General features: G+C 42.0%; 4 protein-coding genes across 4 annotated transcripts; 3 read left to right on the forward strand and 1 right to left on the reverse strand.

Moving 5' to 3' along the window:
* Positions 1-321: 321 nt before the first annotated feature.
* Positions 322-4,383, forward strand: LOC100706111 (kelch-like protein 38). Its single transcript, XM_003443735.5, has 5 exons — positions 322-616; positions 1,568-2,788; positions 2,874-3,015; positions 3,107-3,212; positions 3,465-4,383. Exons 2-5 carry the CDS (start codon positions 1,569-1,571, stop codon positions 3,752-3,754), a joined length of 1,758 nt encoding a protein of 585 aa, XP_003443783.1. The 5' UTR covers positions 322-616; position 1,568; the 3' UTR covers positions 3,755-4,383.
* Positions 4,384-7,636: 3,253 nt separating this feature from the next.
* Positions 7,637-14,520, forward strand: fbxo32 (F-box protein 32). The gene is given in 10 exon segments (XM_003443669.5): positions 7,637-7,933; positions 8,427-8,514; positions 8,516-8,552; positions 8,863-8,912; positions 9,042-9,134; positions 11,478-11,571; positions 12,133-12,317; positions 12,417-12,599; positions 12,951-13,094; positions 13,232-14,520. Coding segments are annotated over 10 exon segments (1,077 nt in total). The 5' UTR covers positions 7,637-7,820; the 3' UTR covers positions 13,322-14,520.
* A 1,336-nt stretch (positions 14,521-15,856) lies between these two features.
* prelid3a (PRELI domain containing 3A) lies at positions 15,857-19,142 on the reverse strand. The gene is made up of 7 exons (XM_003443736.5): positions 18,754-19,142; positions 18,288-18,456; positions 18,004-18,093; positions 17,843-17,913; positions 17,553-17,655; positions 17,227-17,303; positions 15,857-17,107 (listed from the first exon to the last, which is right to left on the reverse strand). Exons 1-6 carry the CDS (start codon positions 18,783-18,785, stop codon positions 17,232-17,234), a joined length of 537 nt encoding a protein of 178 aa, XP_003443784.1. The 5' UTR covers positions 18,786-19,142; the 3' UTR covers positions 15,857-17,107; positions 17,227-17,231.
* Positions 19,143-20,118: 976 nt separating this feature from the next.
* On the forward strand, positions 20,119-26,231 carry elovl4a (ELOVL fatty acid elongase 4a). Its single transcript, XM_003443672.5, has 7 exons — positions 20,119-20,359; positions 21,275-21,357; positions 21,866-22,053; positions 22,313-22,393; positions 22,892-23,063; positions 23,842-23,969; positions 24,119-26,231. Exons 2-7 carry the CDS (start codon positions 21,291-21,293, stop codon positions 24,443-24,445), a joined length of 963 nt encoding a protein of 320 aa, XP_003443720.1. The 5' UTR covers positions 20,119-20,359; positions 21,275-21,290; the 3' UTR covers positions 24,446-26,231.
* Positions 26,232-26,283: the final 52 nt, after the last annotated feature.

Raw genomic sequence — 26,283 nt, forward strand, 5'->3', positions numbered from 1 at the left:
GAAACCTCCTCGTATCGCTCTGTTTATGCCGCTTCTGTTGTAACATAATCCTGTTTTTATATCTCTGTGTGTTCCACGAGCCAGCCGGCAGAATGAGCAGCCAGCAAAAATGAGCGTTATCAAGTATCAGTGCCGCTTTTACTGCTGCAATCATGTGCCAGACAGAGATAGAGCTGATGGAGTGAGTAGGAATGCGAGCTATAAAGAAGAAAAGAGAGGTCTCATGTGGGTTTAATAAATAGAGGAATAACATAATATCAGAAGAAGAGGGAGAGAAAAAGAATAATAAATAAAGGAACGATACAGATTTGGTGGTAAATCCAGACAGATTCTGAGACAGCTCTCTAGCATGTCACATGTGTCTGCAGCAGTGCTGCCAAAGAGAAGCTCTATTTTTAGGGGAGGAATGTACACACAGGCCTCGTGGAAAGAGACCATAACAACAAACAGTGCGCAACACACCTCTACAAAGAGAGAGGAGCGTACAGTCACACCGATTTAATGCTAGAAGAAAGAGGAAGACAGGGAAGGAGAATGTTCAGACATCATATTTGATGCTGAGAATTTACTTTGAACACAGTGGGACCCCCAAGAAATCCTGAAAGAATCGCAACAGGTAAGAGCCGTATTCCTGTAAGGCTGCAAGGAGGACTGAATCTGCTCTGTGTGATGTCTAACCTTAACAGTACCTTACATATACTGAAATATACTTATTTCATATGCTGAAATAAATGTTAATGTATAATGATAAATGGACTGGTCCTTATACAGTGCTTTTCTTCAGACTGTAGCAGCCAGTGATCGAACCGAATTGGTAGATGACTTGCACTGCCTCTTGAGCCACAGCTGTACAGCATTTCATACTTAGTTTTAACAGTATGTGACATTTAGTATTAACCATGTGCAATAGTTTGCACAATTTGTACTAATATCTAATGCATGAACTTGGAAAGACAGAGCTACATTCACTGACTTTAAAGACTTAAAAATAACAGTTTGAAGCACATAAACATGAACACTGTCACACAAAAATACGAAACACAAAATCCTCATCTGTCCCAAGACACCCTACCAAGAAAAATAATTTCATGGGTGTTTCATCAGAAATTTCAACTTAGTTTCCAAAATGATGAGACAGCCATGCTGTAGGCCTCATTGAGTATCTGTGTGTGGTTAAAAAGGCTAAATATGGTCCAACTATTGCCTGAACAAAGATTATGTTTCTGTTATGAGTTGAAAGGGTTGCAAACTTTAAAACTAGACATTTGGAGCAGAATTTTAGGGAAAGCTAAGCATCTGTATTTGCAGGTAAACAGTTCGTTTGATTGATTCATACATTCGGATATTCGTTCATCAAGTCATTGAAAAAAGCAGAAAGGTCTTAGCTCATCTAAGAAATGGAATCCCAATATGGTAAACTGAACTACACAATAAAAAGCTGGTATTCTGACAGCATATAGCCAATAAACTTAACTTCACAGCAAGCACAGTGAGTAAGTGATCACATTGCTCATAGGCTTCAATAACAAGTTGCACGTGATAATCTGAGCCTACTTTCTTTTCTCAGCATGGATCAACCAGCACGTGAGGTCTACCATTTCAAAGACAAAGAGCAGTCCTCCAACCTGCTCCTGCAGCTCAACAGACTGAGACAGGAGAACATCCTGACTGATGTGCTGCTGTGTTCAGATAACACAGAGATCCCCTGTCACAGAAACGTCCTGGTGTCCAGCAGCCCTTACTTCAGAGCCATGTTCTGCAGCAACTTTGTGGAGAGACAGCAGACCAAAATAGACCTAAAGGGAATCACGTCCACCATTCTGAGCAGCATTATCGACTATGTTTACACAGGACTCATCAGCATCAGCATGGATGACGTGCTTCCTCTGATGCAGGCAGCATCCATGTTGCAATATGGCCGCCTTTTTGAGGCCTGCTCGAGTTTTCTGCAGAAGCAGCTTAGCCCAGACAACTGCTTGAGCATGATAAGACTTTCTGACATCATGAGCTGTAAAAGTTTAAGAGACAAAGCAAAAGAGATAGCCATGAAGAGCTTCTGCGACGTCTCAATATCTGAGGACCTGTGTGAGCTGTCCTTGCCGGAGCTAATGGGATACCTGGAGGATGATTCCCTTTGTGCAGAAGAGGAGCAGGTTTTTGAGACACTTGTTGCTTGGATCCATCACGATCCTTTGTCCAGGCGAGGCGCCATCAGTGACCTTTTCAAGAAGGTTCGCCTTCGATATATCCACCCCACCTACCTCTTCCAGTTCATAGCCAATGATCCTCTGATCCAGTCCTCCACCCTCTGTACTGAACTCATAGAATCTGTTAGACGCCTCATGTTCTCTGTTAGCACAAAATGCAGTGGAGACATCGCAGCAGACTTTAAACACCCCTGGGTTGCGCCAAGGCGCTACAGCTATCATGACATGTTGGTAGTGGTAGGAGGGAGGAAGAATAACGAGCAGACCTCAAGGGAGGCCATAGTGTTCGATGAGAGGAGCCAGATGTGGCAGTGGCTTGCTAAGCTGCCTGTTCGTCTCTACAAAGCCTCCTACGTTGCCCTACACAGTGTCCTCTATGTCATTGGAGGTCTGACCACAAATCCGAAGAACAGCGAAGTCAGTAGAACTGTCTACACCCTTTCCCTTAAGACCAACCACTGGCGGACAGCAGAGCCTATGTTAGAGCCACGCTTTGCCCACCAAAGCATCTCCTACCTCCACTTCATCTTTGCCCTGGGCGGCCTTGGACCTGACAGACGACTGACAGGCAGCGTAGAGAGGTGAGATGGTCCGTCCTTAGTCAAGAAACTCTGCATACACAGAATGACACACATGAACAAACACATCTCTCAATGCTCTCATCAGGTACAACAGTATGTTCAATCTGTGGGAGTCGATGGCACCCATGCCTGAGGCTGTTCTGCACCCCGCGGTGGCCGCTACTAACCAAAGGATCTACATGTTTGGAGGAGAGGATGCCATGCACAACCCTGTCAGAATGACACAGGTATTACTACACCTGTTACCTTTGCAGTCATCTGTTTCATCCATTCACATCTATTCATTCACCCCTTTTATTTCTCCTCTCCCCTGTGTAGGTGTATCACATTGCCAGGAACATGTGGTCTAAGATGGAGAACAGAACAGTGAAGAATGTTTCTGCTCCCGCTGTGGTCATGGATGAGAAAATCTACATCATTGGAGGTAAAAGGGCTAAGAAAGATAGAATAAACATGAACTGCACATGTGATAATGATAACTGTGTCATTTCACTGGGGGCCTGGACTGAACTTTCATACATGGTCCATTAGGAAAATGGGATTTTTACAGTATTCTTCAACAAAACAAAGGGATCTTCTAGCAAAATTCTGGATGAATCACTTTACAATTTCATCACCACTATTTACCAAACCACTGCATATGAATATATATATCATAATATCTTCTGTGTCACAGGATACACCAGGAGGATGATTGCATACGACACCAAGGCCAACCGATTCATCAAGTGTGCCAGCCTAAGGGAGAGGAGGATGCACCATTCAGCCACCGTTCTCAGTAACAAACTGTATGTAACAGGCGGACGTTACATCAATGGCCACGACGTTATTGAAGACTCGGACGCTTTTGAGTGTTACGACCCGAAAACAGACACATGGACAAGTAAAGGGAGTCTGCCTTATAAACTGTTCGATCACGGCTCCGTGACTCTCACGTGTGTCTCACAGACATGGTCGAAATCATAAATTAGGCAGTCAGTGGTGTTTTTGTTTTGTTTTGACTTCAATATTTTATATAACAAATGTCATTTTCGTTTTTTAATGTTTTAAATTTAAAACTAAAGTATTTAAATGTTAAGCACTATTTATTCCATGGCTTTTCTGTGTTGTTGTTTAACGCCTGACTCTGACTCGCATAAAAGAAGACGACTCTTGTTGCATAGCCTGCTCTTAACCTGTCTGGCTTCACAATGGGTGAGAGTGCTATTTTCAGCCTGCTCTAAATCCAGAGATTTCACCTGTCATGTTTAAATCAAGAGGGCTGTGTACCGGTTGGTGCAACTCAAAGCTGTGTGTGCAGCTCGCAGGTTTGAGCCTGCTGATGTGAGCAGCAAAGCTTTGGATCAATTTCAGTCACTTTAATGAAAATGGTGGTGAAATTAATGCGATAAAGAGCAAGAGATTGTTAATGCAGTGCTGAAATCAAAATAAAAGCATACCAGAAGGTCCGCTGTTTTGGGACTTGGTGCCAAGCATACTTTTGCATCAAATGCTGAAATAATTTGTTCTGTTCAGGTTTAATGTTTTTGTACTGTTGTTTACTGGTTTTAGCCACTGTTTTTGTACAGCTTGAAAATAAAATCACAGTCTATACATGTGGTCTTTCTTCATCCCCACAGTACAACTCAGCAGTTCTTGGTCTGTTGACAGTGAATCGCAATCTGAGCCGGTGCCCTGTATGTCTCATCATATGTCTGTTTGAACCCTCTCACACTGGATCTCAACATGTCCAGACAGGTTCCTGTTCTCCACACACACGGAGATACAGAATGTAACCAAGAAACTTTACCCTTTTATAAAGAACATGCTGAACTTTTACCCAGTGAGAACATCATTGCTGGCCCTGTGACAGTGGGAATTGAGGCCACGAATCCCATCTGACTCACCGATTTGTTATGGTTCACAAATTAGATGTATGCTAAAAATCTGAAGATATGCGGGACAAACAGCTTCCTATAGAATGATTGCACAGTGCAAGTTTAAGCAGCAGTTAAAGAGATTACATCATTTTATTCATCAGTGGCATCTGCAATGTAATGTCAGCCTTTCGTATGGCGTAAACACAATGTGACCAGAGGGGACATTTTTTTGAAACCAAAAGTCACTGGGTCAGATGTTTCAGTGGTTTTGCTGCCAGCAAACGGAGCCCAGGGGACAGTGGGTGGAGTGGCCGAGACAAGGTGGTGTAGATGGGTGACTGGAAAAACTATAGGTGATCTGATGTTATTTTGAGCAACAAACAAGAAGAGCAAATGTTACACCACGTGAGGCATGTGGCCCTGTCGGTTTCCGTGCAAGCTGGCAGATGTGAGCAAAGACTGGAGAGAAACTCATGAGCGGGGGTTTCACAACAGAGAACCTGACCGAGTGATGAAACCCATCCAAGAGGAGCAGCAACAGGTGTATGTGTTTGTGTAACTGTGTGCATATATATATGTGTGTGTGTGTGTTTGTGATTAAGGTGTTTGGCGTTTCAAGCGGGGCTGACCGGATGCCGTGTCTGGTCACAACATCACAACAAAAACAGACAGAGGTGAGAGTGGAAAAGATCATTCACTGACGACCTTTCCTAAGTTCTAAGTTGACATACATATCAGAGAAAGCATATTTTCAGCATATGAATATAAGTATGAATATAAATTTAAAAAAAAATACAGTTATGCATCACATACACACATGCTGGCTCTGTAGGGCTACATGAAGCTATTTTATCTTACTACAGGTTGGTCTAACATAAAACACAGCACATATCTGCTTCAATATTATTATTCTCATCATTTTTGGTCATTCCATGAGTAAACTAAACCCAGACTCTTTACAGTCTTAGGTCATAGCTGCCTTCTTGGACAGTCACTAACTGACTGCACTTGCTGGGACTTTCCATGTCAGTCTGTCATTCAGCCTAGTCTACAAATAGACTTAATCAGACTTCAGGGACTCACAGCATATTAGTGCATTAGCCTGAAGTTCACAGAGTAATACATTTTAGGTTTTTCAGGTCCACTTCTCACACACTCTGCATGGTCACCCGTATTGGGAACTACTTCTTCACAAACAGCTCTGCAGCTGCTCAGATTATATGCCCCGTATGGCTCTATTGTACGGTATCAAGCAGAGGGTGTTCACAGGCCTTCTGCATATATCAGGATGTTAGATTAAAACCACAAACATCTGTTTCAAAAGCTTGAGCCATGAAGTTGTAATACGCAGTCTGAGGTGGATTTTTTTTCTACACGGTAAAAAAAAGGCAAAGAAATAAACAAAGGAAGAAGAAGCGGAAATACATTTGTAGCACTGCGGGGTAGTTTGTGACCATCAGCAGCACAAAACCCACACAAGCCACATCTGCATGGCCTAATGTGTCAAAGCACAAGCGCTAGCGCTGGCGCTTCATCGAGGAAAACCATGCGCCAGTGATGGCACATGGTTTTCCTGATCATATAACGTGTCGTGATATACGACAGCATTGTAAGCGCTCACTCACATGGACCGAGGTACACACATGCGTGCACAGTTTACTGAGAAGTGTTTGCTATGTTGGAGCAATTTTTAGGAAGCTGACACTTATATCCGCAGCTAAAAGACAGGTTGACCAGACCAGGGTGTGTGTTGCAAGATCTTAATGGCACTTCTTCAGCAATCACTTTTATCTTTGTTTTTTCAATGAACTGCTTGGTCATTGCACTGAAAGCTCAAGGCTGGCATGAGAAAAGCGATTAAAGCTGTAAACCCACAGACATAAACTTTTAATGTGCATTCCGAAAAGCCACACACAGATTAATGTGTAAACATGTCACATGTTTAATGAAGCTGATAAGATCCGACCCAGTGACCTGTAAACGCTATCTTCTGTAACGCGGGCCAAAGTCAACAAAATACCCTCATCCTGTCTTCACGGATCAATCTGGGCCATTTTGGGAAAGCTGAAACACACTGGTAAACCCCCTTGAATTACACACACACATACAGACACCAACACACTCCTTCACAATCCACAGTGTAGCCAAATACCCTAGAAAAATCTAGAGGACAAATCAGTCTATTTATAATACAGAGTGAGACCGAGAATCAGGGCACTTAGCTGTGATATTGTGGTGTAATTTACCCCCTTATAGATTTACAGTGTCGTAAAGCAAGCACTGATAAGGCTGAGCAGACCGCTTCCTGAACAACAACTGTGTTTTATCAACATCAATCCATCAGGCATTAAAAAGTGTTATTGTTTGAGCAGGCAGGTTTTCAGTGTGCCTTCCTCAAAGTCAGAAGTTTGCTGCAGGATGGCTTACACAGCATATTTGGAAAATATGCTCGATTGTAAACTACTGAATAGTGATTAAGGAAGGTGGGATCAAATAAGTATCTCGTTTGAGCATGTAAATTTGTGTGGTATATCATTTCTCTGTTTACCAAGTGTTATTTTCTTTATATTTAACCCAATCAATCAAAAACAGCAGTGGTGATAGTAGCCAGGAAAGTAGCAGTGTCTCAGTGTAAAAAAGACAAAAAAGGAATCAAGCACAAAGAGCACACTCAAGTCAATCAAACGACTGCAAAGAGACACAAAACATCTACTAAGTCCAAGCAGCTACTTTAAAATGAAGTAAAGTGTGAGAATAAATGGACTTTCTCAAAGTTACATAATAGTCTGTACACATTAAAAAACCGCCTTCCTCTATCGTGTTAAAATGTTTGAAATGCATTTCCTTGGTGTCCCCTGTCATTATTTTCCATGACATGAGGAGTGTTGATTCCTCCGCTCGCCTCTCCGAGAGGTTTTGCAACGCTGGAGTTGATAAACAAAGCCACGTGTTGCAGGGAAGTTTCCAAAGTGGGCGGAGCTCGCGTGTTTCCGGGTTCTCACTTGGAGGATATAAAGAAGAGCTGCGCAATGTCAACAGTAGGCTAGAAACACAGGGGGCAAAACAAAGCACTTAGAAGCGGGGGTGGTCACATAATAAGCTAAATCAGAGGGCTTTCCAAAGATTTCTCACACACTTATTGACTTTGTTTAAGTTAGCGTCATCGAGTGAGGATGCCTTTTCTCGGACAGGACTGGAGGTCGCCGGGTCAGAGCTGGGTGAAAACCGAAGAAGGGTGGAAAAAGACAACAGCCGACGACAAAAACAACAATGTCTCCGTGCAGAGGTTGGTCATTAACCGAGAGCTAAGAAATGGCGCTGTCTGTGAGGAGCTTTGGAAATTGAAATGCGCCATCACTTTTGTTTGGTTAGACAGAGATGGAGGGAGGAGGGACTTTCTTCAAAAGTCCAAACAGCATTATGAACAGTAGCAGGCTGACACACGCACACGCATAAAAAACCAAAACCAAAAAAACTGTAGGCCTCCACCTCGGTGTCGTTTCCTTCTCACTCACCTCGGTGTCTTTGTGTGTTTCTGGTTGCTATGTTACTTTCCTAGGCTAATCACCGAGCTATTAATAACCTCCCTAAACAAGTGAGTGGATTAACAAAGATCTGTAAACTTTCCAGATGAGCTACAGTCATTTCAACACGGCCCAAGTTACAGTTTTTTCTTTGGTTTTGATGCTGGAGTTGCTCTTTGTGTAGAAGGAAAAAGGTTAAAGTGGATTGCAGCTCAAAATAAATTAATAAATAAATGTGTCCTTGTGTTTTTGCAGCTTCTGCAAAGAGGCCGAGGAGGAGGAGAGTTTTAACAAGGAGAACCTGCTGCTTTCTTTCAGCTATGACATGGCTGCCAAGAAGAGGAAAAAAAGACCTAATGAACAACAACACAAAAGTCCCATGTGAGTCCGTACAAAAAAAAAAAAGGAAGCAAAATATTTAGCCCGTTTTAATGCGTGGGAGTCATAAATCACGTAGCAATGCATCAAACTTAAGTTCGAGTAGGTAATACAAACAGGAGAAAGCTGGAATGGAAGGCATTGGTGGAGCACCTCCTAATGACACTGTTGTTTAGTCATTTTCCTGCATTTCATAAACTCCATTTCAAAAGGCAGCTCTGAAAACTTATTTGTGCTGTATACATTTGTCACGGTGCTTATAAGCCGCTTAATGAGGGCAGGCCACTAACGTAAACACTTTGCTTTCTCACAGATTTCCACAGGGAAAAATGGATTTATGTTCATAAAGGAAGCACCAAGGAGGTAACAAACTGACTCATTCTGCTTCACATCAACTTTTCATATCGTCATTGCTAATGTAAACATGCTGAGAAAACTCTATACTCCTGCTGAGGATTGCAATCTAATACCCTAATAATTAAATTCTCCCAGCGCCACGGATATTGTACACTGGGAGAGGCCTTCAACCGCTTAGATTTCTGCAGCGCCATCAAGGACACGAGGAGATTTAATTACGTTGTCAGAGTGAGTTCTCGTTTCTTTCCTTTCTTCTTAGTTTGTGCCGTCTCTTTCTGTTTGTCTTTCTCCGTGGTTGTTAATGGGAGATCTGTTTGTCAGTGGGACAGAAAAGCTTAAGGTTAAGAGGGTGTGTAGGCCTCTGCCTGCTTCTTATCAATGCTCTGCAGACAAGAGTCTCTCAGTGCTGATGATAGGGACCCAGGGAGTGTGTGTTTGAAGTAGGGACACAGTGTGGCTTTTTTTGTTTTGGAATATGATTGCCAAAGCATGTTGGTATCCCATAGGATTAAGCGAGGAACAGATGGATCGTGTAGTGAGCTTAAATGACCAATTGGGAGATATTGGTGTCAGTAGCATTGTGGGATACGAACAGAAAACCTGGAAGGCCACACACGGGAAACTCTTTAATGAAAGTCATCCACACATGCACAGACTTAGAACAGATTCAGCTTGGTGGGTATTCCTGACAAAGACGAACAAAAAAGTGATGCTCGCGTGCCATCATCATCATCTAGTTGAATTTGGAGCTTCTTCCTCACTGAACCAGCTCTCCCACATGTGCTCACATGTGAGGTGAAGGTGGGGGAGTGTGTATGCGTGAGGAGGGTGACAGCTGTGCAGTGAGGTGCGACCACCTGACAGTTGCTTTATGAAACCAAACCCGTTGGTAGTCAGATGATTCAGACCCCTCTGCAAACACAAACACAGATACATTGGCCTCTGCCAGGTTAAACACCCTCCTTATGTGTTCTCCTCACTCATCCAGTGGTCCAATGTCACATTTCTTTCTTTGTTTTTCCCCCTCCCTATTCTGTGTGTCGTTCTTATATAAGGAAGCTTTTAAATGAGTTGTAGCCTTCTTCAGGAGGACACAAGCAAAATTTCTCTTGGCAGAACAGTGAGGTTTCAGGGGATCGTATTTTATACAGTGTCGAACCCATAAATGGAGATTGGGCTCTAATCTTATCGGAATACAAAATAATCTGGTAATCCAGATAAGTGTTAGGAGTTAGATTTTCCGCAGATATTTGGCCGTTTGTTAACATCTCTGTTGGAGTTTGGGATTGACCTTTTAGTGCAGGTTTCAGTTAACGAGTGCAGTGTAGTGTGGTAAGCCCAAAGAACAATATGGCTGTGAAACACTAGCGCCTGGTCTGGACACAGTGTCCTAGGTCACTGCTCTTCACTGGTTGTGTCTGATGGCATTTGCGGGTTCATTAAACTCTGTCTCAGTTACACAGATCAGATTCTTCCATGACGAGACAAGTGGTCCTCCATTTGTTTTTTTTGTTTTGTTTTGTTTTTTTTCTTCTTTTTTTCATCTCACAGCCAGTGAACGTAGGTTATTTCAAGGACGAGCCATGTGCAACTTTAAAATGAGCGTTAATGCAGAGATGGCACATAATAACAAAAGGATGCGGCGCGTCTAATTCTGTCGGTGTGTTTGTGGAAAAAGTGTGAGCCGCACGCCAAAGTATAAAGCGCAGTTTAGTGAACTGCAGGAGCTAAAAGTAGATACGGAAACGCACATTGTTCTGCCCGGCTGCTCTACAAAGAGAGGAACACTTGATGAGCTGCTAAAAGAAGAAGGGCACGGGATTAGGTTTTAGGAATGGAGCTGGGAAGAGGGGGGGAAAAAGACAGTGAAGAAGCTTAAAAATGGCAAAGCTGACAGGGAGCGTGAGGATAAAAAGGGTCAAAAAAGGTAATTTGGTTAAAAATGAAGCATTATTAAGATGGCTGGTTCTTATTTTTCGGTATCAAAGTACCCCGCAGTTTACCAGCACGCTGATATAAAAACAAAGGTCACGACGTGGTCAAAATGAGCCAGAGTTTCTCCGTGATGTCACAGCATCTGCTGCATGCCAGACATGCCACCCTGTTGGAACCCGCTGTTTGTCCGCTGGCCAACGGCAACAGACATACATACACACACACACACACACACACAACGCGCTTACATAGTCACGCACACTCTGTCAAATGATTCGGCTAATTCACATGACAGGAAAACCAGGACTCAAACGATTAAAAGCTTGTTTGTGCTGGCATGGGGCGGCTGACCTTGTTGACAGCCTGGGCTCTTATCCAACACCTTTCCGAGTATCTTCTTCCCCTAAAAAAGCCCTAGAATGCTGTTAGACGTTCACAGCTTCGCTTGAGAGAAATGACCACATGGAATGTCTCCAAAGTTGTTCTAGGCAGCAATTATTGTTAGAACCAAGTGCTTTGTAAGAATGCAGCATAACAAACATTAAGAAACACGGCAGTGGAACAGAGCGTCTCACTTGCAGACAGGATGAAATTTATGTTGTTTCTTTTTTTTCCCCCACCTCCCCATTCCTCCAGCTCCTGGAGCTTATTGCCAAGTCCCAGCTCCCCTCACTCAGCGGAGTGGCGCAGAAGAACTACATGAATATTCTGGAAAGAGTGGTACAGAAAGGTGAGCTCCGACGCCCTGCCTCTTCATTTCAGTCTTTTTGTGTGTCATGTCGTTTTGTTTCCCTGTGATTTTCTTAAATATTTGCCCCTCAGTCTACTCAGTTTTTGCTCAGCTCGTGTATATAGCGTCGTAGCCTCTTCTCATCTTACTTTCTCAAAAGTCTAAACAGAAATAATGCAGGTATAGCAAAGCTGAAGCTTTCAATATATGATGAAATGAGACTTTATGATGTCTGAAGAAGGCCGGGGATCGAGTTCAGTGCTTTAGTGGCACGCTGAAAAACACTGACAGTCACCAGACCCGAATGCAAGTCACAGTGTAAACTAAATGTTCCTTCTGCTAAACAGAGATTCAGGTTGTTTAGGTAGCGTTATGAAACTGTTTTGCCAAATATTTGAAGTTCTGCGGGTCCGTTCCATCACACCCAAATATTTAGTTTAATAGAGGTTTTTTAATCATTTTTATTTAACTTGTTTTTTTGAGGAGTCGCTGTCTACTTGGCTTGAAACGTCATTATATCATTGTGGTCATTAATCTTGGCTGTTGACCAACTCTCCACAGTCCTCGATGACCAGCAGAACGTCCGCCCCATCAAAGAGCTGCTGCAGACCCTATATGTCTCGCTGTGTGGGCTCGTTCAGGACATGGGCAAGTCTGTGCTGGTGGGGAACATCAACATCTGGGTACACCGAATGGAGAACATCCTGCAGTGGCAGCAACAGCTGGACAACATCCAGATCAATAGGGTAAGCATCTGCCTACAATGCAGAACTCCAGAGGGGGCTCTGAAGTGCAAATCTTTATTATATCATAGATTTTCTTCTTTTCTCTCATCTCTTTTTCAGCCCACAAATACAGGCATGACTCTGACTGACCTGCCTGTCAGTCTGCAGCTGAACATCATGCACCGTCTCTCTGACGGCAGAGACCTGGTCAGCCTGGGCCAAGTGTGTCCGGAGCTGGGGACCCTCACAGAGGACCGGCTGCTGTGGAAGAAACTCTGCCAGTACCACTTCACAGACAGACAGGCATGTAGAAATTTAAGGGAATGCAAACACTTGCGTACATGAAATGTTCAGATGGCCTTTATGGCATCTGTGATAAAGCTAGCCTGGAAAATGGGAGGCAATAACCCAGCACCATGCTCAAAAGGCATGCATTTGATAAGTGAGTGAGGGATTCTCACCTATAGGCTAAAGTGGGTTACAGTGAAGCTTTACAGGATAGACGACTCCCCTCATGACAAAACTATCTATTAAGGTTTCTAAAAATCTCCCTCTGAGTGTGACTAGTTAGTATATAAATAAAATAAAAGTCTAAAGTATTTTTTTCTTTCTTTTTTGAGTAACATGTTTTAAAAAGTCTGTCTTATATTTTAGATCCGGAAGCGGCTGATGGTGTCAGATAAAGGTCACCTGGAGTGGAAAAAAATGTACTTTAAGCTGAGCCGCTGCTATCCTCACAGAGAGCAATACAGCGACACCCTGCACTTCTGCACACACTGCCACATCCTTTTCTGGAAGGTACTACGCTTCATTCTCTTTCATTTTGCACTTGATCAGTGTAGATGTGAAACTAAAATGTTCCTGTTTTTAAAGCAGAGGGGGGAAAAAAGGCATTACAAATTCATGCAATGTTTCTTTTTCTTTTTTTATTTCAGGACATAAACCACCCCTGCACAGCCAACAACCCAGAAAGCTGCACCATGTCCCTCTCCCCTCAAGACTTTATCAATCTTTTCAAATTCTGATCTCTCCCACACACGGACGCCCCGAATCCCGATGATCGGACTGTACATACTGCTGTACATATTGTTTTCTTTAATATCACGATTCTTGGATGTATTTTAGAAGAGACTGGAGAGTGCTGAGGCAGCGGGACAGTTATGCAATCAGGTTTCTTTTGAGCGAGCACTGAGGACCCATCAGAGTGGGTTAACTGTGGAAAGCTAGTGGACGTGACGAAGAGCAGTAGTGATGTCGAGGAAATCGGGCTACATGCGAAGGAAATGAAGGGAATACTTAACTGCTGGAGTTCAATCTTAGTTTAATGTGTTTTCTGAAATTACACTTGCAAAGTAAAAGCACCTTTTGAACTTTAGATCTGAGCACCTTTTTTGGATTTTTTTTATTTTAATCTTGTATTTCAGTGGTTTCAGTAAATGTTCTATTCAAAGGAAGAAGAGCGATTTCTTTAAATTTGTATTTCTTATTGCTCATATGGGGAGGTGCAGTGTGCTTGGTGTTCAGATGCAGTCTGTACTAATATTCATTTTTGGAACTGGGATGAAGAAAAGTAAATGTTAGGTTGCAGCGGTACCTAAGAGGAAATGAATGTAAGCACGAGTCGTAAATAACCGTTTAGACTGGGTGATGATTCCTTTGACACGTTGACTCACTGTCGTAGTCTTTTCTATGTTGTTTTCTTTTTTCACTTTTATATGGATTTGATTTTTTTTTTTTTTTTTCCTGTTGCAGGCGATACAGCCGCAGCACGTGAGTGCAGTATTACCAAAGATTGTTATCAAAGTCAGTGTAACAGTGGCGTGTGCCTTTATCATGAAACTTGAAGCCGTATAGGTACAGCTCGTGCCTTGTTTGCAATGCTTTCAGATCCTAATGCTGTTGTTTTTTTTATTATCATTTTAAACATCAAGTGTCTCATTTACAGAAGGGTTAAGCTCTGAGACTCTCACACCAAAGTTAACTGTTTGAGATATCCCGCATGACATCGAGCTGATTGTGTTTACTTAATGAGATTTTTGGCAGGCGGCTCAGCTTGCGCACTTGGGTTTGAAGGAAATATAAAAGTGCAGTCTGACCCAGACTCGCTTTTTTTTGTTTTTTTTCACTGATCAGACAGTGAAGGATGATGTACATGCTATGCAATGCATTCTGTTTATGTTCTGTTGAATTAATAAAAGGGGGGCAAAAAAGCCCTTAAAGCTGGTGTCATTTCTGAGTAGTCACTACACCTTTCTATGAAAAAATGAATAGAGCACTTGATCATCATGGTATAACACACAGTTAAACTTCAAGGAATCAATCTGTCCAGTTAGGAAGCAGAATCCATTGTGAACCAGTTCACTTTCCTTGGTGCAAATGAAAGTGACAAGTGCTCTGGAGTGGAAACAACTGCAAAATAAGGGAGCTTCTTGCTAGTTTCCCCATCACTTCTGGTAGCAGGAGGTTGGACAGGTAGTCCAGCTCCTCCAGGGTGGTACTGTTTGTGTGTGTGTGTATGTGCTGTTGCAAGAAAATTTAGTGTGTGTCTGAGAACGGTTTCCAGAGTGTGAAGATCTGAGGAGAGCTAGGCAGGACTGTTATTTTGTGCAAGGATAAGTGCTGCTAGAGTCCTACAAAATGACTTCCAGCTGGCTATTCGTCTGCATGTTTCTGACCAAAATGGGAAGTAGCAGACTTGGCATGATGTCCTGACTTCGTTTAGTGGGACTGGGGTTCTCAGACCAGTACCATGCAGCTTAGTGTGCATTCTCTTAGTAACACCGGAATTGCCAGGTCCAACACTGGCACCTCATACTCTTGCACAAAGGAACAGATAACTGGTGCTGCTGGGCTGGCCTCCCTCTCTTCCTGTGTAGTGGCCCATTTTGGAAGACCTGGTCTACCTGTGGAGCCTGAATGGGCTGCAGGTACTGCCTCATGTTACCAGTAGTGATAAGGATGCAAGCAAAAAGCATGGTTAGAGAGAAATCAGGTAGGAGGGAAAAGGAGAGAGCAATAGTCTGTGGCCACCACCTGAAAAACCATTCCCTCTTAGGGGGTTGTCTTGTAATTTTTCCCCTAATTGGTGAACCTTGTTGTAACTTTCATTTTTACCAAAGCAAGCAAAATGAATTCACAATTCATGCTCTCTAACTCGATAGACTGATATCCCTTAAGTTTAACTGACTTTGTGTAATTAAAAAAAAAAAGAAGTTTCCTTTATTTATTGAACGGCGTATACAATGAGCTTGCATGAGGACAATTTTTAAAGATTTTCTAGGTTTCTTGCTGGAGGTGAACAGAGGCCGCACCATAGGTATCTGTGCGCCCCCAATTGGACAAATGATGAACTACACTGCAGTTTTAAAAACTTGGTATGTTCACTGTGGTCATGGTGCAACAGTTACTGAGAGGTTTGCCTCAGAACTTTTGCTTCTTTTCAAATGTGAGTGTTACTGACACAAACCAAAGAATTCAGGAAGTGTCAGCCTTGTGTAGAGAGAGTCATGCTATAAAATGACACTGTGGCTGTGATGTGAAAGTCTAAATGACTTCAGCAATTTTTCAAACACTTTTTTTTAATCATCGCAGAAAGACAACTGTTTCAAGTTACAAATAAACAAAAGAAAAAAGAAAATGTAACGTTTTTCCCCCATGACATGAACGCACACCCACACACACATGAAATAATTCACGTTTTATCACACATTGTTGTTAAATAAATAATATTTATACAAATATGTAAATTTTTTAATTTTACTCAGAAAGCTGATTTAGCACGTTGTGCTTCTCCCAATGCAGAATGTCACATACAGTACTGCCCTGCTCCTCAGGGTATACAGGTTATGGAGTAGTTCAGCATGTGGAAGCATGACAGGTGTGACTGGCAAAGGCATTGCACTGCCCTCAAAGCAATAATACACAGGCATCATCTTAAGGCCATTATAAATGGTTTAGCCTGTGTGTGTTTGTATAACCTGCACGATCCTCCTCTTCCTCAGTAACCTATTTGCAAATGTGCTGCCCATGCTACATCAAAAAGAAGCCGGTGTATTGATGCTTTGAGAGTACAGAAAGAAGGCAATGTTAATGATACATTCCCATCTTGTTTTTGTGATAGTAAGTCAAAGAACTGATATTGTCTATCTAAATATTTTTCTTCCCACTCCCACATTCTTGCGTTTTTTTTTACTACTATCATGCGGACATGATCTACAGTCAGTGCCCCGTTGTAACAAGTAATAAGCACCAATAAAAACGTTCCAATTTAAACTCCTACTATAGTCTCTGTTGTGTGACACCACACAAAATCTACATTAGTTCAAATAAAATCATGAGGTTGGTTGCATATTACTAACATTGCACCACGTCATGGCCTTTTGCATCCTTCCTCTCTAGAGTTTTAAAAAATAATATGACATGGTGTGAAAGTCAACTGTAATATAATATTTCAAACAGTGTTTTCAGGCAGTCCTTCAGTAAAGCTGATGCAGCTCTCTGTTTTGCTAACACTTCTTTAAACAGCTAATGGGTTAATGAGTAGTCAGTGAGCAATGAGTTACTCCTACCACAGTTGGCCCCCTTATCTCTTAAAATCTACTCTAATATGTTTTAATAATCATTCAGCTTTGGCAAAAATGTTACTGTTTGTTTGTTCTTTCTGTGCTGTTTCAGATGGAAAGCCAGAAAAAAAAAACAACAAAAAACCTCTCAGACCACCACCGGCCAGAGAAATGCTGGAAATGCTGAGGATCGCCAGTTGTTTATGAGGTGTAGCCAGGGAAAATAGTTGCCACTGTACACTTCAACACCTGTAAATTCAAACAAAGAAGCTAAGAATTTTATGGCTTCTGTGCACTTACAACTTTTGGGATTTTGAGAGGTAAGAATGAAGGAGAAAGTTGCAAAGAAAGGCAAAAAGAAGAGTTACCAGCGTTAGTAAATGTCACAGAGAGGTACATTTTCTCTTTCAGAGTTCTGAATAATCCACTCAATAGCATCCCAACCCTACAGATTCACAGAGAGAAAGAAAGAAAGGTTAAAAACAAGGCCAAGGCAATGCCCGGACACTGGCCAGTAAGCATCAAGGTGGGATTGTAAACCACTGACTGTGTTTCTGCCAGAGTGGTAAAGAAACTAGCAGAGAAAGCAGAGGCCCACTTAGAAGACATGCAAAGACTGTATTATTTGAATCTGCATTCATCATCAAATCAGGGGGCAAAAGACAAATAAAAAGACAAACATATTATGTGTTACCTTCCTGGCGTTAGCTGACATACTCCTGGCCATCATGGCTTCCAGGTAGCTGCTCAAACTGACTCCCTTCACTGTAATGATGGCTTCCTGGGTCAGGACAGTCCTGAGCAGAGAAAGCGCAGCCGATGGCAGAGACATCATCAAATGGAAAAAACATTACTGTAACATCTTGTTTCTGCAAAAAAAATAGTGTCACACTGATTCTGGCTCCTATCTCTTAGCCCTTTAAAAATGGACTGATGGTATTCATTCTAAACACACACAAATAAAATAAAAGTTAGACCACTTACACCTCAGGATTGTCTGGGTGTGGTCTGTAAAGAAGCCTCTCATCCACAGATATGAGGTTAGTTAGAGTGATCTGGAAAATAAAAGGGTAGATGGTGACAAAGTCTGTGCCACACTTTGTTTAAAAGCAGTTATCAAGCTGCAAGCCTCCGTATTAACTTACATTTGTTGAGCACAACTCCATCTTTTTCTCCTCTGGATCAACTATGGAATGTTCCTTCACATAGGTCTGTGTCTGGTTGGTTCCCAGTATCTACAGACAGAAATATACAGCACAGACACACTAAATCACACCAGCAATCAAACCTGTGCTGGCAACAGCCTAATTACTGTTTGTAGTCACTTCAGGTGAATGAACTGTCGTGCTGTCATTTTCTTTGAAACACTTTAACAGAACCCCTGCAAGACCTTGAGGACCATATATGTCTGTATCTGCTGATGACTGACCGCTCTGACGATAGCCGGTAGGCCCCACTCTGTGCTGAGGAGTCTGTGGCTGTGAAGCCGGCCCTCTGTGTCCAGACTGCGGTCCAACACGTCCACCCCGATCACATTAGGGTTCATGGGGTTGGGGTACTTCCTCATAGCAGCCTTGATCACCGTCTCCCAAGGGTAACTGCACACAGACCAGTACAAGATAACGTTTAAATGTGGTTACAACAGCAGCCATCAAAAATCTTCCATTGTTGGTTTCTCATAGACACACTCTGGCTTGGACAGGTGTGGTGAGTGATCATCCTTGAAACATCATCAGTGGCATGCCTCCTGGTGTCAAGCCCATATAAAGACTTACCATCATGACTTAACATAGAGCAGACTGACTGGAGATATGGAGCCATGAGCTTCACCGTTTAAAGCACCGGGTTACATTCAGTTAAAGACAATGACAGGTCGGCTCGGTGTGTTGACCAACCTGAAAACATGCTCCGTGCTCCAAATCTTCATTTTATATGCCAGTCTGTTGACCTTATCGTGGAACAAAACGCCCTTTTCACCGCACCATTATTATGAGGAACTAGCTCCAGTAATGGGAGAATGAGGCCTGTGATGACAGAAGCTCACGAACATCAATGCAGTGAGTCCAGGGAACACATCCCAGCTTTCCTCCGCATATCAGCTTCGCGTAAAGACTGCGCAAAACACCCTGCGATCCCCGCGTCACGGCGACGACAGGCAGATGGGCCTGTAATGGATGAATTCAAGTAAATCGTCCCGCTAGGACAGGAGAGAAGCCGGTGCAACTGCGGCGGCAAGTAGCGTCAAGTCACACAGAGTGAGATACAGGAGTCAGGTCGCACATTTCAGAATAAAACCCTCGCCCGCGTGTCCTGATCAGTCGACGACACTGGTTTTACCGACATCACTTAGAGTATGTGGACTATCTCATGGAGATAGACAGTTCATAAACGTAAATTAGCAATAATATTTTTATTAGTGTCAGAATTTTTCTATATGAATGTTCTCGTAATGAACAGCGCCCTAAACTGCAATCATATTTCCTAATTTGTATCATTAATGGCGTTTATAAAACTCTTTAATGCACTATGATGCAACACTTTCAATGAGCGTATTCCAATGAGATCTCTGCGAAGGGTACCAGTCTTCCTGTCTGACCCTGCTTGTGTCCGGCTGACTTGACTAAAGCTGGTGAAGCGCTTGTTGCTGCATCCGTCTCAATTTGTGCGCATGTGCAAAGCATCCTTCCCTCATCCACCGACAAGTGGCAGCAAAGGAGCTGGGTTGAGTCAAGCTGCACGAAGGAGACTGTAAACCTAACCGGAAATAAAGGGAAAGTCCTTTCCAATAAAAGCCCAAAGTGCGCTATTAAAAAGGAAAAAAAGAAAAGAAAAAGAGAAAAACAACAAACCAAACCAAATCATATAGACAATCATATGGACAATATGATAATAATAATAATGATAATAATAGTAATAATAATAATAATAATTATTATTAGTAGTATTATTATTATTTTTACAATTAAATTCTTCCTTTGCTGCCCACAATAGATGGCAAACAAAAAAATCCACATATAAAAGTATAATAATAATAATAATAATGATAATTATTATAATAATAATGATAATAATAATAAAATCTAAAAACATAATAAAAAATGCAATAGAAATATGAGATACACAAAAATATTTATACCTATACAAATAAATAAAAAATCTGAGCTGTAATAGGGTCATGTAAGATAAATTGTGCAGTTGGGAACAAAGTCTTATTATTTTTGAAATATAACCGGAAGTACAACATACTAACTGTTTGGATTTACGCTCGTGTTGTTGGTATTCATAGAAGCAGACGCGCAGTGGAGGCTAGTATGGTCCCTTAACGAGAATTTCGTGCCATTGCCGTTCATTCAGCGGCCCGTCTGTTTCTCTCCAAATAGCGAAACAATTCATCAGGCCATATAAAAGTCTATCAGGAGATTGGAGGTCGGATTAACGCGCATCGCGTGACCTTGCACTGAATGTAAAAATAGAGGGATTTTCTTTTAAAGCACCGACACGGTAAGGAAACGAGCATCCTCATCCGCGCGGAGGTGAAGGCGAGACAAATGTCGCTATTGTGGCCTACTGTGCGATGCATGCAGACGTTGAGTGTGAGAACATGTGTTTTGTGGAAAGCGTTGTTTTAGTGGCGCATAGATAAAATCAGCTGTGAGTTTTTGAGAGATCGGGGTGACAATAAGACTGCTCGTGCAGCCCGTGGTTGAAGGCCGGGATTGCATGCCGCAGAAAGCAAACCCGTGACACAGAGTGGGCTTTTTAAAACGCATGCAATAAAGCTTTTATCGTTTAGAGATATGCGTATTAAATACGATTCTTAATTTCCATTTAAATAACAAATATTGTCTTATTCTCTGATCGGTTTTTGTGTAGAGCGCGTGCAGGAATATGGCAGATGCTGCAGCATCGCTTGATCCGCTCCGGGCCGGAGAGAGAAAGAGGAGGAGGGGGGGTGCACCTTTTTAGGAGCGTTAAATCACACCCTGCGTCTGAATGTGCAATCCACAGTCAGTGTAATTCATCCCGGCTCTCTTTACAGGAGATGGGACGTTTCATTGTAAAAGTATGTAGGCCATCTTCTGTTAGAAGAGTCACCAGGTTGTCTGTTGGTCGTGTTCAAACCAAAATTCTGCTGACACATGCGCTCTACCAGCCTGTGTTCCCAGCTTTTGTGCGCAATGAGCCTATTGCCCAACTATCAAGGCCTCATGGAGCACCAAACTCCTATCATATAACTGACCTCCCGTTGGCCTATTGATCTATTTATTTGATTACTTTTCTGAGGAGTGGTGTTAAAATAAAATTATTGCCGTTATTAAGATGTCTTTTCCCTGTTATTGCTCTTCTACATAATGACACCACTCGACCTAAGTGAATTTAGCTCTGTTTATTAAATGCTTGTCTGTTTTATTTCAGGTTAACTACCCCAGCCATGGAGATCATCACACATTTAATCAATGACACCATAGAGTTCTACAAATGGACCCTCACTATTGCAGGTAATACGCTCAAACATCCGGCGTGCCTGAGAGCATCTGTTTGAGATATTTTGAGATCAGAGAAGTTGTATTTATAAGTGAGTAAATGCACATTTACTTGCCTGTGTGTCCAGTTGTAGATATTATGTATCACTCTGCAGGGTTCTTGCTGCTGTGAGTCATTATAGAGGGAGTTACTAAAAGAATAGTGCATCACTGGCAATTTGTTAACAAATGACTCAATACTTTATGACATATAGTAGCTATATATGAACCCCAACATACCGCAGTGTTGCTACACCCTGTAGCAGGCTCTGTACCCTTTATCAACCCAGGCTATACCTGGATGCTCTGTTAAAGTATCACCATCAAACTGACCACTGGGCATCCACCTGCAGGATATTATCTGTTATCTGCACTACTACTCAGCATGTGCACTCCTCTTAAAATAAACTGAACCCACGCTGCGTCAGTGCAATGCGAATATTACGAATATTTATGTAACTCTATGAAAACATCTTTGTCTCAGACAAGCGTGTGGAGAAATGGCCCCTGATGGACAACCCCTTACCCACGCTCGCCATCAGCACCTCCTACCTCCTCTTTCTCTGGCTTGGGCCCAAATACATGAAGAACAGAGAGCCCTTCCAGCTCCGCAAAACCCTCATTGTCTACAACTTCAGCATGGTCTTCCTCAACTTCTTCATCTTTAAAGAGGTAGATTGTCACATTGTTTTGATGTTTACCTGCACGCGTCCAATAACTGCAGTCAGTGAATTAAATCCCATGTCCTCTTATTCCAGCGTTAACTGTGCTCTTGAGTTGATACGTTACAGCAGCCGTTTTGTCCTCTGGGTTTAGACTAACCTAATTACAGTGTACTCATGCTCTTGTCTGCACTCCATCTCTTCTTTTCTCTGCCATTATCACTGTATGCTTTATAGCAGTGACTCAATGGACACTCTTGTTTTTTCAGCTGTTTATGGCAACGCGAGCAGCCAGATACAGTTACATTTGTCAATCGGTGGATTATTCAGATGATCCCAATGAAGTCAGGGTGAGTGTTCAGAGCGTGCACACACACACACACACACTTGCATAGATAAACTCTGTTTAGCTCAGCTGTTTATGGAACTTACTATCTTAAGACTCATGTGTCTACAATAATTAGTTTCCTTGGAACCAGATCCCTACCTGTTAATAATTCTCCACTGTACGCATGGTTCAGAAAATTACAGTCAGCCTGCCAGGGACATGTCACTCAGAGAGCTTTTAGAAACACGAGCGGCGTCCATACATTTAGAGCATGGGCCTGTTATCAGAAAAAAGTGCAAGCTGGAGTTGATTGGTGTTCAGTTTCACCTTCTTTCCCGTTGCTCCATGACGTAGTTTGAAACAGAAACCACAAGTGAGTCGGTCTCGGGTCGGCCTGAGGTTAAGATTTCCAAAATCAGAGTTCACGCACATGTAGCTCTTGATCATATATGTCCATATGTTAACAATCTGAAGTTAGTGTTTTCTTTTTCTTCTCCTTCTTTATTTCTGTGGGAGTCAGGTGGCAGGAGCTCTGTGGTGGTATTTCATCTCCAAGGGCATTGAGTATCTGGACACTGTGTTTTTCATCCTGAGGAAAAAATTCAACCAGGTCACCTTCCTGCACGTCTACCATCATTGCTCCATGTTCACGCTCTGGTGGATTGGCATCAAGTGGGTGGCAGGAGGACAGTGTGAGTAGCTCATAACACAGCAGACATCAGCTATAAGCTGAATTTAACAGCATTGCTGTTGATAAAGCCTTCACTGGCTCTGTAGTTTTGTGGTTTATACTGGGTCAGGGCTGGGAAGAGACACAAATCCCTTGGTGGATGCGTCAGGAAGAATCTGCTAAACCAAACATGTGGCGCTACCTGTCTATAAACCTTTTATTCACTACTTGTAAATGTATTCATTATTGTTGTTTGTTGAGCTTATTTTTTATAATGTGCATCTGCATATTAACAGCCATGCTAGCAACTCTGTAAAGGTATACCACAGGCACAGGAGCACTTTGAGCTAAGTGCTAATGCCAACAAGGCAACATGTTGATAGTAACAGCACTTAATCACTAAAGTTTACATTGGGTGCAATGTTTATCATGTTCACAGTATGTACTTAGCATGATAACATGCTTTCACTTGTTAATTAGTAAATACAGGTGCAGCTATATGTATATTTGCAAGTAGATGATTGTGACTGAGAGTAAACTGAGTCTGAAAGCTGACGAGGAAGTTAGATGACAAATTTCACTGAATCCCACAAGCATAGTATCGTCATATGTAGCTTGGATAGTTTAATCTGGATTCATGGGGCCCCTGGATCTACACTTGCTTGTATCTCCCACCCCCTCAACTATTGTCTTTTTATTGGATACAGACAACAGGAGTTCAAGGCAACTCAGTTTGAGATTTTTTTTTAACTATAGTAAGCAGAACAAAATGAAAAACTTATTGTTTCTTCTACTTGCAGCTTTCTTTGGTGCACATATGAATGCGATGATCCATGTCCTGATGTACCTGTATTACGGCCTTGCCTCCTGTGGACCTAAGATCCAAAAGTACCTGTGGTGGAAGAAGTATCTGACAATTATCCAGATGGTAGGTTGATTTCCAGGGTGGTTGATTTCCAATGAAATACATTGATTGGAGGGATAATCTGACTGAAAATCATTCTTCTTGCTATGAAAGAACAGTGAAAACATAATACGGTGCAAAAGCATAACTCTTATTCTCTCTTCGTGGCTCAGATTCAGTTCCATGTCACCATCGGTCACACGGCCTTGTCTCTCTATGTCAACTGCGACTTCCCCCACTGGATGCACTACTCCCTCATCTGCTACGCCATCACCTTCATCGTCCTGTTTGGCAACTTCTACTATCAAACCTACCGCCGCCAGCAACCCGCACGGCGCGACGTGTCCTCTTCCTCTAAAGCCGGGAAGGCTGTTTCTAATGGCACCCTCAACGGCCTCAGCAAAGCTGCCAACGGAGCAATGCTGATGGGGAGCAAAGAGGAGAAACCCCAGGAGAACTCTGGGAGGAGAAAGAGGAAAGGACGAGCTAAAAGAGATTAAAGGAGGGGGAGTCAAAGAGGTTCAGGTGAGCTAGGGCCTTGCTTGGTTTCTAGGCTGATCGTGCTAAAACATGAAAGACTTACTTTGAGGAAGATTTAGATAAGTGGATGATCGGGTGGGATGAGTTTATTTAAGCCATGATCTGAGTTGTATATAAAATACGAGACAGGCATTTTTTTGTTAAGAGAGGACCATTCTGTTACTAAAAGGTGATCACTGGTCATACACCGGATGACCATTATCACAACACCAAATACAACAGTTTCTGGTGTCAGACAGAGCTTTGTATTCCTTCTCTTTATTGTGGCGCTGAGTAGACCTGCTTCCATTAAAATCGAAGCCTGAAAAGTGAAAAAGTTGCATTTAATGCATCTGAGCTGGTAAAAAGCAATTAGAAACTGCTATACTGAGACAGGAATACACACGATAACAGAAATGTCTATTTATATTTGAGTGTATTCTTATTTTTTGTTGCTTACCTGTACAGATATAAAGCTGATGATAACGTACTCTATCATGTCAGTTTTGTCCTCATATTATTTACACGTTGTTGACGTTGCACAGGTGAGACTTTAAGTTTACAGCACCTGTGTGCTGATTCTGACACTTCTACAGTTAGCCACTTAGTTGTGCAGATGAAACTGTCTTATTTACACTAATTATTTATGGGATATAAATGCTCACTTTTGAGCTGTCATCCATTAACACACAAGTATATACATATATGTATATGTATATATAAAGAAGAAGAAATCCATATCCAGAGATAAGGGGTACATAGAAATAGGAACAAATGAATTGTCGACCCTGGTTGAATGATGCTGTTCCACTGCTGCTTTTAAGATGGAAAGATTAGCTTCAGCTCACATGGGGGTGACATATTATTATTTCTATTTACAACCATAAACAATTTTGCATATCCTTACCTGTATGTAATGTGATGAAATGTAATAAATGTTATTCAGATAAATGATGAATCTGATGACTATCTCAGTGTTCCCCCACCACCACCCTACCCCCGTCAGCGAAACTGGCTGCGTTGTGTCTTTGCAGATGTTTACTTGTCTTTTTATATTCTGTCCTCTCGGAAGTTGTCGTTTGTCTTAGACCCTGGTGAAGATGTTATGTGCTGACCACATGGTGGCATTCTGGCTTCCCTTTTGTACTTATAGAGAATTCAGAGCTAGCTTACAGCTGCTACCTTTTTTTTAAAAAACAAAACATCATGTTAACTAATCCTGCCTTCAGCGCTGTTTTCTTTGAGAAAAACTCCTTTACGTATCCAGTCAACTTTTCAGATTTAATTCATGCTTGGAGCAGGCTTGAATGTAAATTTATCAGAGGCAAGATTTGGATTAGAAAAGATAAAAGATTGAGATTTCTACACAAAAAGACTTGGTGTGCATCTATTAGAAACTATGTATGCATTACCACTGTCTGTAGTATATGGAGCATAAATGATCAGCCTGATATATATGAACAACTCCTGGCTTATTTCATCTATCAGCTAATGTGTTTCAATGTTATTTTATTTATTGGTTATTTATTGTTATGTAAATACTGATTTCCACGTTGCTAAGAGTGATTGTCTGTGTATTTGTCTTCTTTTTGTGTTGTACATATTATATTGTGATATTTTGGACACTGCTCATTTGGGAATGTTCCTGCCTTTTCTGCTTGGGCGTTTTATAAGTCAACATTGCTTCTGCTTTTAATTTCTTCCTTTTTTCTTTTTAATATCTTATCTTTGAACTCTCTTCAGATTAAACTAAACTGAATGCCTGTACAAATGCTGACTTGGTTTAATTGTCTCCTTTATGGTGCAGTTTGTCTTTAAC

Source organism: Oreochromis niloticus, linkage group LG11, assembly GCF_001858045.2.
Source record: "Oreochromis niloticus isolate F11D_XX linkage group LG11, O_niloticus_UMD_NMBU, whole genome shotgun sequence".
NCBI lineage: Eukaryota > Metazoa > Chordata > Actinopteri > Cichliformes > Cichlidae > Oreochromis > Oreochromis niloticus.